Genomic DNA, 12,777 nt, shown 5'->3' on the forward strand with positions numbered 1-12,777 from the left:
ATTAGAGAGGAGTGATGTCATTGGTGCGACAACTGGAAGGGCAGAGTCTATTGGGCAGGAAGTGAACCAGAAGCGACTCGCCGGTGTCATTTTGCTTCCAGCATTATGAGGGAGAACATCTTTCTAGCCGTGCTGAGAATGCGCTGGCCTTGGAGTTTGTACCTGTGGATAGAAGGTCGGCATATGCCCCTTGGGCTGTCCGTCTCTCCCCAAGATGCCGTAGAAGAGGAGACGAAGGAGGAAAACGACATTCCCCTGCCTTCTCCCATGCCTCTACCTGTTCCCTTTTCCCTGTCTGTTCTAGTGCCTCTGCCTGCTTGCGTCCCTCGGCTGCAGGCTCAGCCTGAATCGTTTGACTGGGACCAGAGAAGGTCGGACCCCCCCGATACCTAAGACGCCAGCTTTCTCTAGCTTTTGCTGGCAGTGGGAACTTCCCAGTGTGTTGGAGGGAAGGATGCAGGCTGACGCTCTGGCCCAGGAGTGGTTGGTGGATGCAAAGGGGGCCCAACTTGAGGACCAGTGCACAGAGGGGAGGGAGCTGGATTCCTAAAGGAACAAGGCACAGGCGATGAAGTTTACGTAAATCGAGCCATGGTCAAAAGAGAGATTCTCCCCTATTGCCTACAGTCTGTATGTGGGCGAGAAGGTGAACTTTTGCAAAGTCTGGTGTAGGAAAGGGTAGTATGCGGTGGGAGTCATGCACCCCGCGACCGTTGAAGAGGTTGCTGATGGAAAGAGGAAGCTGACTTCGAGCGTGAGCATAGACATCAGAGGCAACACCCATTCCCACCTGCAAAACCCATGTTATGGGTTACAGAGCTCCCTAAGACACCGGCAAAGGTCAGTGCAGGAACCCAGAACTGGGCACCAACCCCTGTTCGGGCCGAACCGGCCGAGAGTCCCTCCGCTGAAAATCCCCATGGGCCAGCCTGAATTTCTCCTCTACCAACCACAACTCCATGAATGTTGTAGTAACTGGGATGGATAGACAAAGGGAAGGAAAAATAACCTGACTGACCATGCCTGCGTATGCCCACTTGTATACCAGCCGTACCTGTCCGTGCCTGCCGTGCCTACCTGTATGCCAGTCGTACTTGCCTGCTATGCTGTCTATGCAATATAGCATATTTTGATTTATCTATTTTTCAATAAATTTTGTAATTTTTAAGAATCTGGATTTTCTTCACTTTTTATTCATATTTGGTCTCATGGATTCCGTGCTTCTGCGCGCGTAGAGCCTGGGTAATCTGTTCTTTTCTATTTATCTATTGCACCTGCCTGCCTGTATGCCTGTATTCCAGCCATCCCCGTCAGCACCTGCCGCTCCTTTTTTCTTGCTGTCCCTGCCTGTACCAGGTGAACTTTCCCTTCTAGGCCGTTCCAGCTTCCTGCCCCTTGGGGGTCAGCTGCCGTGCGTCCGAGGTCTGTCATGGTGAAGCGCCAGGTGTCCATCTGGAGCCAAGTCTAACCCCATCATCAGAGATTCTAGTTAAGAGTCAGATGTGTTCACCTAGTTATGCCTCTCCTCGGACCACGGCACAGTGGTTCCACCACCACTCTCGTTACATATATTGGTATAATGCACAGCCCATATCCTTCCTATAATATAATGCACAGCCCATAGTCGTTAATATAGTATAATGCACAGCCCATAGTCCTTCATATAATATGCTGCACAGCTCATAGTACTCCATATAGTACAGCAGGGGTCCCCAACCTGTAGCTCGGGAGCCACATGTGGCTCACGGTCCCATGAATTGTGGCTCGCGACTGTCTGCCTGCTTGGTGCATTAGCTCCAGGTCTAGAAGACAGGTATGAAGAGAACATCTCAAAATGGTGAATTTTGTGAGTAGCCCTGCACAGAAGTGCAGATCTGGATGTACATACACTGATCTTGGGGTTTAGAGATGTTTTAGGTATAGTACGCTGGAGGATGACACTCTGTTAGAGGAGGTGCTCAAAGCTGGATGTGACAGCGTGTTGGGAGTCCTTGATGGGAAAATTCTGAATGGGGGTATTGTGGGAACCCCTGGATATCAGTGTACTGCTTTGGAGTGATTTCTATGGAAAAGCTTTGGTTATCATTATACCTGTAATGGGGGCTTTGGTTGACACTACTTTGAGGGGGGTGGGAGCTGGATGTGGCTCGTGCCCCTCTCTCAGTGCCGAATGTGGCTCGCGACCCTCTGTCTAAGCTGAATGTGGCTCTCAAGGTCAGAAAGGTTGGGGACCACTGTAGTACAGAATACTGCATAGCCTATAGTCCTCCATATGGTATAATGTACCCCATAGTTCTGCATGTAATATAATGCACTCTTTTTATCTCTATAATCCTCCATGTAGTATTTGCTGGTGTCAGCGGGCCCCTCACCTGCCGGGCCCAGTCGCGGTTGCAACTGCTGGGACCGCGGTAGCTACACCCGTGTGGAAGGCTTCCTGTGGGTCGCTGCCATGCTGAAAGTTGAAATTCTACTTTATCTTATGATTTCTATCAGATGCTTAAATGCTTTGTTGCAAAATTGACAAATATTTGGAACTGTTCAGAATTCTTTCCACCTTGACTAAAGCTCCAGTTCCAGATGCTGAAAACCAGCCCCAAAGCATTATGCTTTCTCCACCATGCTTCACTGTGGGTATGATCTTCTTTTAGGATGCGCATTTTTGGCTTTGTACCAAACATACCTTTTGGAATTATAGCCAAAAAGTTCAACCTTTGTTGACCATAACATATTTTCCTACATGCTTTTTCCAGACTTGATATAGATTTTGGCAAAACATAGCTGGGATTGGATGTTCTTTTGTAAGGCTTCTCTCTAGCCACCCTACCGCACAGGCCAAACATATGAGGAATACCAGAGATTGTTGTTACATGTATTACACAACCAGTACTTGCCAGAAATTCCTGAAGCTCCATTAATGTTGCTGTAGGTCTCTTGGCAGCCTTTGGGGCCAATTTTATTGTGCGCACTGCTCTGCCCTGTTGAGGGCAGAGTAGAGTCCTGCAGTGCGCAGGCGCCGGGAGAGGTCCGACGCCTGCACACTGCAGTATTCTGCTCTGCCCTCAACAGGGCAGAGCAGTGTTCCTGCACCAGAGCCACGACAGGAAGGAAAGAAGAGGATGGCATCGTATGAAGATGGGAGGCGCCGGACCGCAACACCCATTGGACCAAGACCGGACCGCCCCCAGGTGAGTATAATCTAATGTGTTTTTCTTATCTTTCAGGTTACATCGGGGGTTTATCTACAGCATTACAGAATGCTGTAGATAAGCTCCTGATGTCGGTGCCAGCAGCTCATATTAAAAAAAAAGGGATGACAGATTCCCTTTAAGCCACTTCTTGATGACCGTCTTCATAATGGTCCATGTTATATCTAATCCCTTGGAAATTTTCTTTGTACCCTTCTCCTGACTGATAACTTTCAACAATGACATTCATTTGCTGTGTTGTAAGCTGTTCTGTGACCATGACATTTGCTGTAAAATGGAACTAAGGAAACGTCAGGAAAATCCTGCTACAGCAGCTAAACTTTATATGGAGTTAATCAGAGACACTTTAAGTGACGACAGCCGTGTCCTGACTACTGACTATTATTTAACATGAGTTTGAATGTGATTGGCAAATTTTGAACTTCGACCACATCCCCAATTGTAACAGGGTGTTCACACTTATGCAACCACATTATTAAAGTTTTGTCATTTTACTCCTCCTGGTCTCCCATGTTATAGAAAGTCAAACCTCCCGACTGCTACACTCAGAAACCCCTCTAATCTTATTAATATTCCCTGCATGCCATCTGTCTCTCTTAATTGTGCACTTTGGAATTCTCGCTCAGTGTGTAACAAACTCTCCTTCATTCATGACTTTTTCCTTTCTAATTCTCTTAACCTCCTGGCTCTTACTGAAACCTGGATCCAGCAGTCAGACACTACCGCTGCTGCTGCTTTCATACGGGGGGCTTCACTTCTCTCATACCCCAAGATCAGACAATAGAGCTGGTGGAGGCGTTGGTCTGCTCCTATCACCAAAATGTACCTTTCAGGTTATCCCTCAAGTACCCTCACTTGTCTTCCCTTCTTTTGAGGTCCATGCCGTCAGACTATACACCCCCTTCTCCATGCGAGTGGCGGTGGTGTATCGTCCTCCCGGCCCCTCCCATCAGTTCCTGGATCATTTTGCCACTTGGCTTCCACATTTTCTCTCCTGTGACATCCCTACCCTCATCATGGGTGATTTCAACATCCCCATTGCTCTTCCCCTCTCCCCATCTGCTACTCACCTTTTATCTCTAACCTCCTCATTTGGCCTTTCGCAGCTTACTAATTCTCCAACGCATGAAGACGGAAACTCCCTCGATTTGGTCTTCTCTCGGCTTTGTGCAGTGGATGATTTTGCAAACTCCCCTCTCCCGCTCTCTGACCACAATCTTCTTTCATTCTCTATCAAGAACTGCCAGGCTGCTCAGGTCACCCCCACTGTCCATACTTATAGAAACATACAGGCCATTAACACCCAGAAACTTATGAAGAACTTGCAGTCTTCATTGGCCCCGATCTCCTCCCTCTCATGTCCTGATTCTGCATTGAAGCATTACAATGAAACACTTCAAAGTGCCCTGGATGAATTTGCACCCCCTATAAATAGAACACCACAACGCAGACGGCGACAACCCTGGCACACGGTGCAAACACGTTTCCTGCAGCGGTGCTCCAGGTGCGCCGAACGTCTGTGGAGAAAATCCAATCTACCCGAAGATTTCATCCATTTTAAGTTTATGCTTAGAACATACAACACTGCCCTTCACCTCTCCAAACAAACCTATTTCAACACCCTCATCACCTCACTGTCCAATAACCCGAAACGTCTCTTTGACACTTTTCATTCTCTACTCAATCCAAGAGTACAGGCCCCAACTACGGAGCTCCGAGCTGACGATCTGGCCAATTACTTCAAATAAAAAATTGACCAGATCCGACAGGAAATTATCTCCCAATCACCTCATACCATGCACTGTCCTCCCTCCCCCACTGCATCTAACTCACTCTCTGATTTTGAACCAGTCACAGAAGAAGAAGTAAGCAGGCTCCTTGCATCTTCTCACCCAACTACTTGCACCAGTGACCCATTTCCGTCACAGCTCCTTCAGTCCCTTTCCCCTGCTGTCACCCCTCACCTAACTAAAATATTTAACCTCTCTCTCTCTTCTGGTATTTTTCCCTTCTCATTTAAGCATGCCATCATACATCCACTACTTAAAAAACCATCCCTCGACCAAAACTGTGCCGCTAACTATAGACCTGTCTCTAATCTTCCCTTCATCTCTAAACTCCTGGAACGCCTGGTCCACTCCCGTCTTATCCGCTATCTCTCAGAAAACTCTCTTCTCGACCCTCTCCAATCCGGTTTCCGCTCTTTACACTCCACTGAAACTGCCCTCACTAAAGTCTCTAATGATCTGCTAACAGCTAAATCAAATGGTCATTACTCCATGCTAATTCTCTTGGATCTCTCTGCAGCATTCGACACTGTGGATCATCAGCTCCTCCTCACTATGCTCCGTTCATTGGCCTCAAGGATACCGTTCTCTCCTGGTTCTCCTCCTATCTCTCCGACCGCTCCTTTACTGTATCTTTTGCCGGTTCCTCCTCCTCTCATCTTCCCCTTACTGTTGGGGTCCCCCAAGGATCGGTTCTAGGTCCCCTCCTCTTCTCCTTGTACACTGCCCCTATTAGTCAAACAATCAGTAGATTTGGTTTCCAGTACCATCTCTATGCTGATGACACCCAATTATACGCTTCTTCTCCTGACATCACGCCAGCCTTTCTAGAAAACACTGGCGATTGTCTAAACGCTGTGTCTAATATCATGTCCTCACTATATCTGAAACTGAACCTGTCAAAGACTGAACTCCTGGTGTTTCCTCCCTCTACTAATGTACCTATACCCGACATTGCCATTTCTGTGTGTGGTTCCACTATTACTCCCCAGCAACAGGCCCGCTGTCTTGGGGTCATACTTGATTCCGAGCTTTCCTTTGCCCCCCACATTCGATCACTGGCTCGCTCTTGTCATCTGCACCTCAAAAACATTTCTAGAATTTGACCTTTTCTTACCTTTGACTCTGCAAAAACTCTTACTGTTTCTCTTATTCATTCTCGTCTCGACTATTGTAACTCTCTTCTAATCGGTATCCATCTTACCAAACTCTCCCCCCTCCAATCTGTCTTGAATGCTGCAGCCAGGATCATATTCCTCACCAATCGTTACACTGATGCCTCTACCTTGTGCCAGTCATTACACTGGCTACCCATCCACTCCAGAATTCAGTATAAACTTATTACCCCCACTCACAAAGCCCTCCATGGCTCAGCACCACCTTACATCTCCTCCCTTGTTTCAGTATTCCACCCTACCCGCGCCCTCCATTCTGCTGATGACCTGAGATTAGCATGCTCAATAGTCAGAACCTCCCACTCCCGTCTCCAAGACTTTACACGTGCCGCACCAATTCTTTGGAATGCACTTCCCAGGTCAATACGATTAGTCCCCAATCCCCACAATTTTAAGCGTGTCCTGAAAACGCAATTATTCAGACTGGCCTACCACCCCAACACATTAACCTAATCTATCCCTGTGTGGCAGAGCCAAAAGTTTTACCATAACCAGGTTCCCCGCATCATGTTCCCACATGCTTTATGCCTCCATTAGCCCTCTGTGTCTGTACTGTTACACACTTACCCTGATTGTATGGACCAGTCATAATGTTAACTGTTACCACCCACCTTTCGTGTCTCCCTCTTTCCTCATAGACTGTAAGCTTGCGAGCAGGGCCCTCTTTCCTCTTGGTATGTGTTATAATCTACTGTATGTGATTATTGTTATGCTGTAATGTCTATTGTCTGTACAAATCCCCTCTGAAATGTAAAGTGCTGCGGAATATGTCGGCGCTATAAAAATAAAATTTATTATTATTATTATTATTATTACTCCTCAAAATTATTTCACTTTTTTTCTCAATGGATTTGTAGAGATAATGGGTGTCATTAAAGGTGGAAGAAGTTAAGAAATTATTCTTCTTGGTATAATTTTTTTTTTTACATAACATAAACCTGGCATTTTAACAGGTGTGTGTAGACTTTTTATAGCCATTGCATACATATACACTCACTGGCCACTTTATTAGGTACACCATGCTAGTAACGGGTTGGACCCCCTTTTGCCTTCAGAACTGCCTCAATTCTTCGTGGCAGAGATTCAACAAGGTGCTGGAAGCATTCCTCAGAGATTTTGGACCATATTGACATGATGGCATCACACAGTTGGCGCAGATTTGTCGGCTGCACATCCCTGATGCGAATCTCCCGTTCCACCACATCCCAAAGATGCTCTATTGGATTGAGATCTGGTGACTGAGGAGGCCATTTGAGTACAGTAAACTCATTGTCATGTTCAAGAAACCAATCTGAGATGATTTGAGCTTTATGACATGGCGCATTATCCTGCTGAAAGTAGCCATCAGATGTTGGGTACATTGTGGTCATAAAGGGATGGACATGGTCAGCAACAATACTCAGGTAGGCTGTGGCGTTGCAACGATGCTCAATTGGTACCAAGGGGCCCAAAGAGTGCCAAGAAAAAATTCCCCACACCATGACACCACCACCACCAGCCTGAACCGTTGATACAAGGCAGGATGGATCCATGCTTTCATGTTGTTTACGCCAAATTCTGACCCTACCATCCGAATGTCGCAGCAGAAATCGAGACTCATCAGACCAGGCAACGTTTTTCCAATCTTCTACTGTCCAATTTCGATGAGCTTGTGCAAATTTTAGCCTCAGTTTCCTGTTCTTAGCTGAGAGGAGTGGTACCCAGTGTGGTCTTCTGCTGCTGTAGCCCATCTGCCTCAAAGTTCGACGCACTGTGCGTTCAGAGATGCTCTTCTGCCTACCTTGGTTGTAACGGGTGGCAATTTGAGTCACTGTTGCCTTTCTATCAGCTCGAACCAGTCTGCCCATTCTCCTCTGACCTCTGGCATCAACAAGGCATTTCCGGCCACAGAACTGCCGCTCACTGGATTTTTTTTCTTTTTCGGACCATTCTCTGTAAACCCTAGAGATGGTTGTGCGTGAAAATCCCAGTAGATCAGCAGTTTCTGAAATACTCAGACCAGCCCTTCTGGCACCAACAATCATGCCACGTTCAAAGGCACTCAAATCACCTTTCTTCCCCATACTGATGCTCGGTTTGAACTGCAGGAGATTGTCTTGACCATGTCTACATGCCTAAATGCACTGAGTTGCCGCCATGTGATTGGCTGATTAGAAATTAAGTCTTAACACACAGTTGGACAGGTGTACCTAATAAAGTGGCCAGTGAGTGTATATGCCTTCAAAATATAACTAAATATCTATACAGATAGATTTTCAACACGCATGCAAATATACATATTTTAAAATGCAGAATATGAAAATATGAAGTCAGCCTAGAGTTTATCGAGCATTAGTGAATAGGCTCAATGCGTTTGTTTTCATATCCCATGATTTATTTCTTCCTTTTCCATATCTTTTAGCTATTACTTCTTTATCAATAAACCCAGTCTCCCTGCTTTTAATGACATAATTTTTAATTTGTGGACTGAATGTGGTTATATCTACCCCTTCATCTTCTTATCTGTCTCTACATTTTCTCTTGGGGGAGATTTGTCTGAGGAGTGGATTATCTGATGGTTAAAGGACTCCCACTGTTCTTATCACTATCACTACATCATTCCCAATATGGTTTCTGTAAAAGAGCCCTGAGAATCTGTCTTGTTAATGGAAACAGTTAACCATTCTATACAATGAGATCTGGAAATGAAGTCTCTTGTAGGGTAATGAAGTTCAATTTGGAGAATGAGGGGTTAATGGACTATTGTCCATTAGCCGACTTATAGTTCCTTCCTCATCACTCTTCCTGTAGGAGGACGGCTGTGCTCCCTGGGAAAACAAGTAAGTCAAAACTTTCTGTCACATTTCCCCTCCCTGAGTTAATTTGCTTTACTATTCTTCCCTACATCATGCATAACCTTTTGTCTGGCCACACTGAAGTGTGTAAATGCCAGCAGCCCTTTGAGATACTACAGACTACATGCAATCCAATATGAGATGTTAAAGGAAACCTTGAGGGCCTCCTGTTGAACCTCACTTTTTGAAAATACTTTTTTTTTTATTCTTCACTTGGAGGAACCATGGATTGGATTTTCAAGATCGTCAGCCACATCTATCCTCTTCTACTTATTTGCTGCTATCACAAAATTGACTGCAAGAATTCATCTTCTTTAATGGTGAGATTTCGTGTCAAAGAAGAAGTACCCATTGGCACAATTATTGGACACATATCTGATGTACCAGGATGGATAAAAGATTTGCATGAAGAATATCAGATAATGCAGGAGAGTCACTTTTTTCCAGTTCAAGTAGGCTTAAAAAGTGGCTCGTTGACAACTACCGGACGTCTGGATAGAGAACAGCTTTGTCACATTCATGGCCATTGCATCTTGTATTTTAATGTTTTGGCAACCAAGGTCTTGTCCTTAGTGCATGTGGAAATTGAGGTTTTGGATATCAATGACAATGAACCAACATTTCCCAAACCAGAACTGGATATGGAGATTTCAGAGAGTGCTTCTCTGCGGACAAGAATCCCTCTTGATAAAGCTTGGGACCCCGATAGTGGCAGCAATGCAGTAAAGATGTATACCCTTTCACCCAATGACCACTTCATTTTAAATATTACTTCTGGATCTGATGGTAATAAACATCCTGAACTAGTGGTGGTAAAGGAACTGGATAGAGAACAGCAATCTTCTTTTAACCTTGTCTTAACTGCTTTGGATGGAGGGCATCCACAAAAATCTGGGACTGTCCAAGTCAGGATTAATATTTTGGACTCTAATGATAACAGCCCGACTTTTGGAGAAAGTTCTGTTATTCTAGAAGTCTTAGAAGACACTTCACCTGGTACACTCCTTATAAATCTTACTGCCACCGACCCAGATCAAGGTCCAAATGGTGAAATTGAGTTCTCATTGAGTAAACACAATCCTCAACATGTCCTCAATATGTTCACCATTGACCCCAAATCAGGTGGAATAGTTCTGAAAAAATCACTTGACCATGAGGAAAGACGTTCTTATGAATTAGACGTGCAGGCAAAGGATTTAGGACCAAATCCTATCCCTACTCACTGTAAAGTGGTCATTAAAGTTTTAGATATTAATGACAATGCACCGGATATCAAAGTTACTTGGGCTTCCAAGGATTCTTCAGAGATCGTGGTATCTGAGGCCATTCCATTAGGCAGTTTTGTAGCTCTGATTATGCTCAATGATCCGGATTCAGGTGAGAATGGATTAGTGAACTGCCATTTAATTCAAGACCATGAACATTTTCGGTTGCAGAAATCTAATGGTAACAGTTACATTCTAATAACCAATGCCATACTGGACAGAGAGAAGTGGGATGAGTATGAATTGACCATCCAAGCTAAAGATCAAGGTGAGCCTTCATTTTCTGCTTCGAAATCCTTAAAAATTCGTGTTAGTGATGCAAATGACAATCCTCCTATTTTTGAGAGGTCAAGCTATGATGTCTTCCTAGATGAAAACAGTGGTCCTCTCAATCATCTCCTAACCTTAAATGCTCATGATATTGATCAAGGAAATAATGCTGAAGTCACCTACAGTATCATTGACTCGGTTATCTATGGAAAACCGCTATCTACATTAGTTTCCATCCACTCCAGAACTGGGGAAATTATAATGCTTAAATCCATAGACTTTGAGGAAATTAAAGAAATTAAATTCTTTGTGAAAGCAGAAGATAATGGAGATCCAAGACTAAGCAGTAACGCTTCTGTTAAAGTATCGGTAAAGGACAAAAATGATAATAGTCCACTGATCGTTCAACCAAAACTTAAGAGAGGTAAGGCCAGCATTACCGTTCTTGTTAATGCTGATACAGGGTATTTTCTTTCTGCCATGGAAGTTACCAATACTGAAGCTTTTGGATATACATCGGATGAAATATTATCAGAGACTGCAAAACTCAATATACACCCATTATATCAAGTGGTGGCTACTGATGCAGACTCAGAGGAAAATGCTAAACTTCTCTACCGATTGGCAGGTAACCACCAAGCCTTGTTTATTATGGATGAACATCTTGGACATATATATCTAAACGCAAGCAATGCTAGCAACCTTATTGGAAATACATTTGACTTAGAAGTCACAGTGAGAGATTGTGGAATGCCTCACCAGGAGACAAAAGCTCTTCTTCATGTTATGTTTAGTAGCCACTTGGACCATCTGAAAAATTCAGCAAGTGAATCCAATGGAAAACTAAGCTTATCAATGGTGATTGTTATTTGTCTGGCTGTCCTTTTGGCAATATGTCTTCTAATTTTAGCTCTTGTAATGTCCTTTTGTCGGGTGGACAGGAAGGACAACAGAGCTTACAATTGTAGGGAAGAAGAATCAGCTTATAGAAAGCAACCGAGGAGACCCCAAAGGCAAATCCAAAAGGCAGATATCCATGTGGTTCCTGTACTCAGAGGTAGGAAACAATCACAACCCGTCACACCAATAGATGAAGCCAAGCAATTTCCTGGCTCAGAAGAATGTGAAAAAATGCTAGAAGATGAATCCCTCCATACTCCTTTTCATCTAACACCCACCCTTTACCGTACGCTAAGAAATCAGCATAACCCTGATACACTTAAAGAAGATACTCCAGACTTAGAACACTCTTTCTCTTTGCCCCCCTCTGTATGCCGAACTTTACAGTACCAAAGACAAAGAAGTTGCTCAAGAGAGAACCTCCAAGACACTCACGCAACCCTTCCTGCAAGCAACAAAACGTTAAAAAATCCAGGAAGTCCCCAAATTAGAGCATATGATGATGACTATCCATCAGAACCTATCATCATCAATGGAGGAGACTTTTCACCAGCCACATCTCCAACTCTGAGACGTCAAAAGAATGTAGAGCAATCTTCTAAGGAACAAATAATCAGAAGCTTGGTACGTTTGTCTATGGTGGCACTGGCGGAGAAAGAAGCAGTGGAACTCACAATGCAATCCCCACATGTACAGGTAAGACCAAGTTCTTATTATATTTATCAGCATTCAGATTCTGTTTAGTTTATGCTGATTTTTTGTATCCTCTAGTTGTCATAAATTAAAAGGGTAATACTCATAGTAACCCTTCTTTTTGTCTTAGAACACCCCCGGGATTAATAGTGATTGCTGGGAACCAGTACCTGGTCATAGATAGAGGGCTGGGTCTGCCATCCTAGCAGAGGGGAATCTGAAGGTGGGGATCTCTCTCTATGATATCCATATGTCCTAAAAGGGTTGTCTTTATTAGAAAATCCGTTTAAGGTTCTATTACTTCCAATGGATTTTCATATAACATTCTCGATGCATAACTTATTATTTCACTTTTGCTGTCCAATCTAAGTTATGACATTATGACAAAGGGTGACTAATGCAAACCCAAAATTAACCAAGGAAGGAAGCAGAATGATCAGATATGATGTGAAATATGAATGGATATTAAGACATTTTCCCTGTCAACGCATTACAAGACATTTCTATTCACAGCTCTGAATTCAAGATGTCAGTATAGAAACCACAAGGGCATTATTTTCCCAAAGTCCGAGCTGTTCTATACTGATAAGAAACATCACAATTTGTGACGTCAGCTGACAAGAATCATGGGGGGTATAACAATG

At 44.1% G+C, this 12,777-nt stretch overlaps 1 protein-coding gene and 1 long non-coding RNA gene across 2 annotated transcripts in view; one reads left to right on the top strand and one right to left on the bottom strand.

The window, feature by feature from the left end:
* Positions 1-12,777, bottom strand: part of LOC141083650 (uncharacterized) — a 231,390-nt gene that overhangs the window by 60,971 nt on the left and 157,642 nt on the right. The window lies entirely within an intron of this gene.
* Positions 9,038-12,777, top strand: part of PCDH12 (protocadherin 12) — a 32,301-nt gene continuing 28,561 nt past the window's right edge. The window contains exon 1 of the mRNA XM_073568018.1: positions 9,038-12,136. Within this exon, the coding sequence (XP_073424119.1) occupies positions 9,230-12,136 (2,907 nt within the window). The 5' untranslated portion in view covers positions 9,038-9,229. The remainder of the gene's footprint in view (positions 12,137-12,777) is intronic.

Source organism: Dendrobates tinctorius, unplaced genomic scaffold (genome assembly GCF_039654945.1).
Source record: "Dendrobates tinctorius isolate UK_male_01 unplaced genomic scaffold, ASM3965494v1 ptg000020l, whole genome shotgun sequence".
Classification (NCBI taxonomy): Eukaryota; Metazoa; Chordata; class Amphibia; order Anura; family Dendrobatidae; genus Dendrobates; species Dendrobates tinctorius.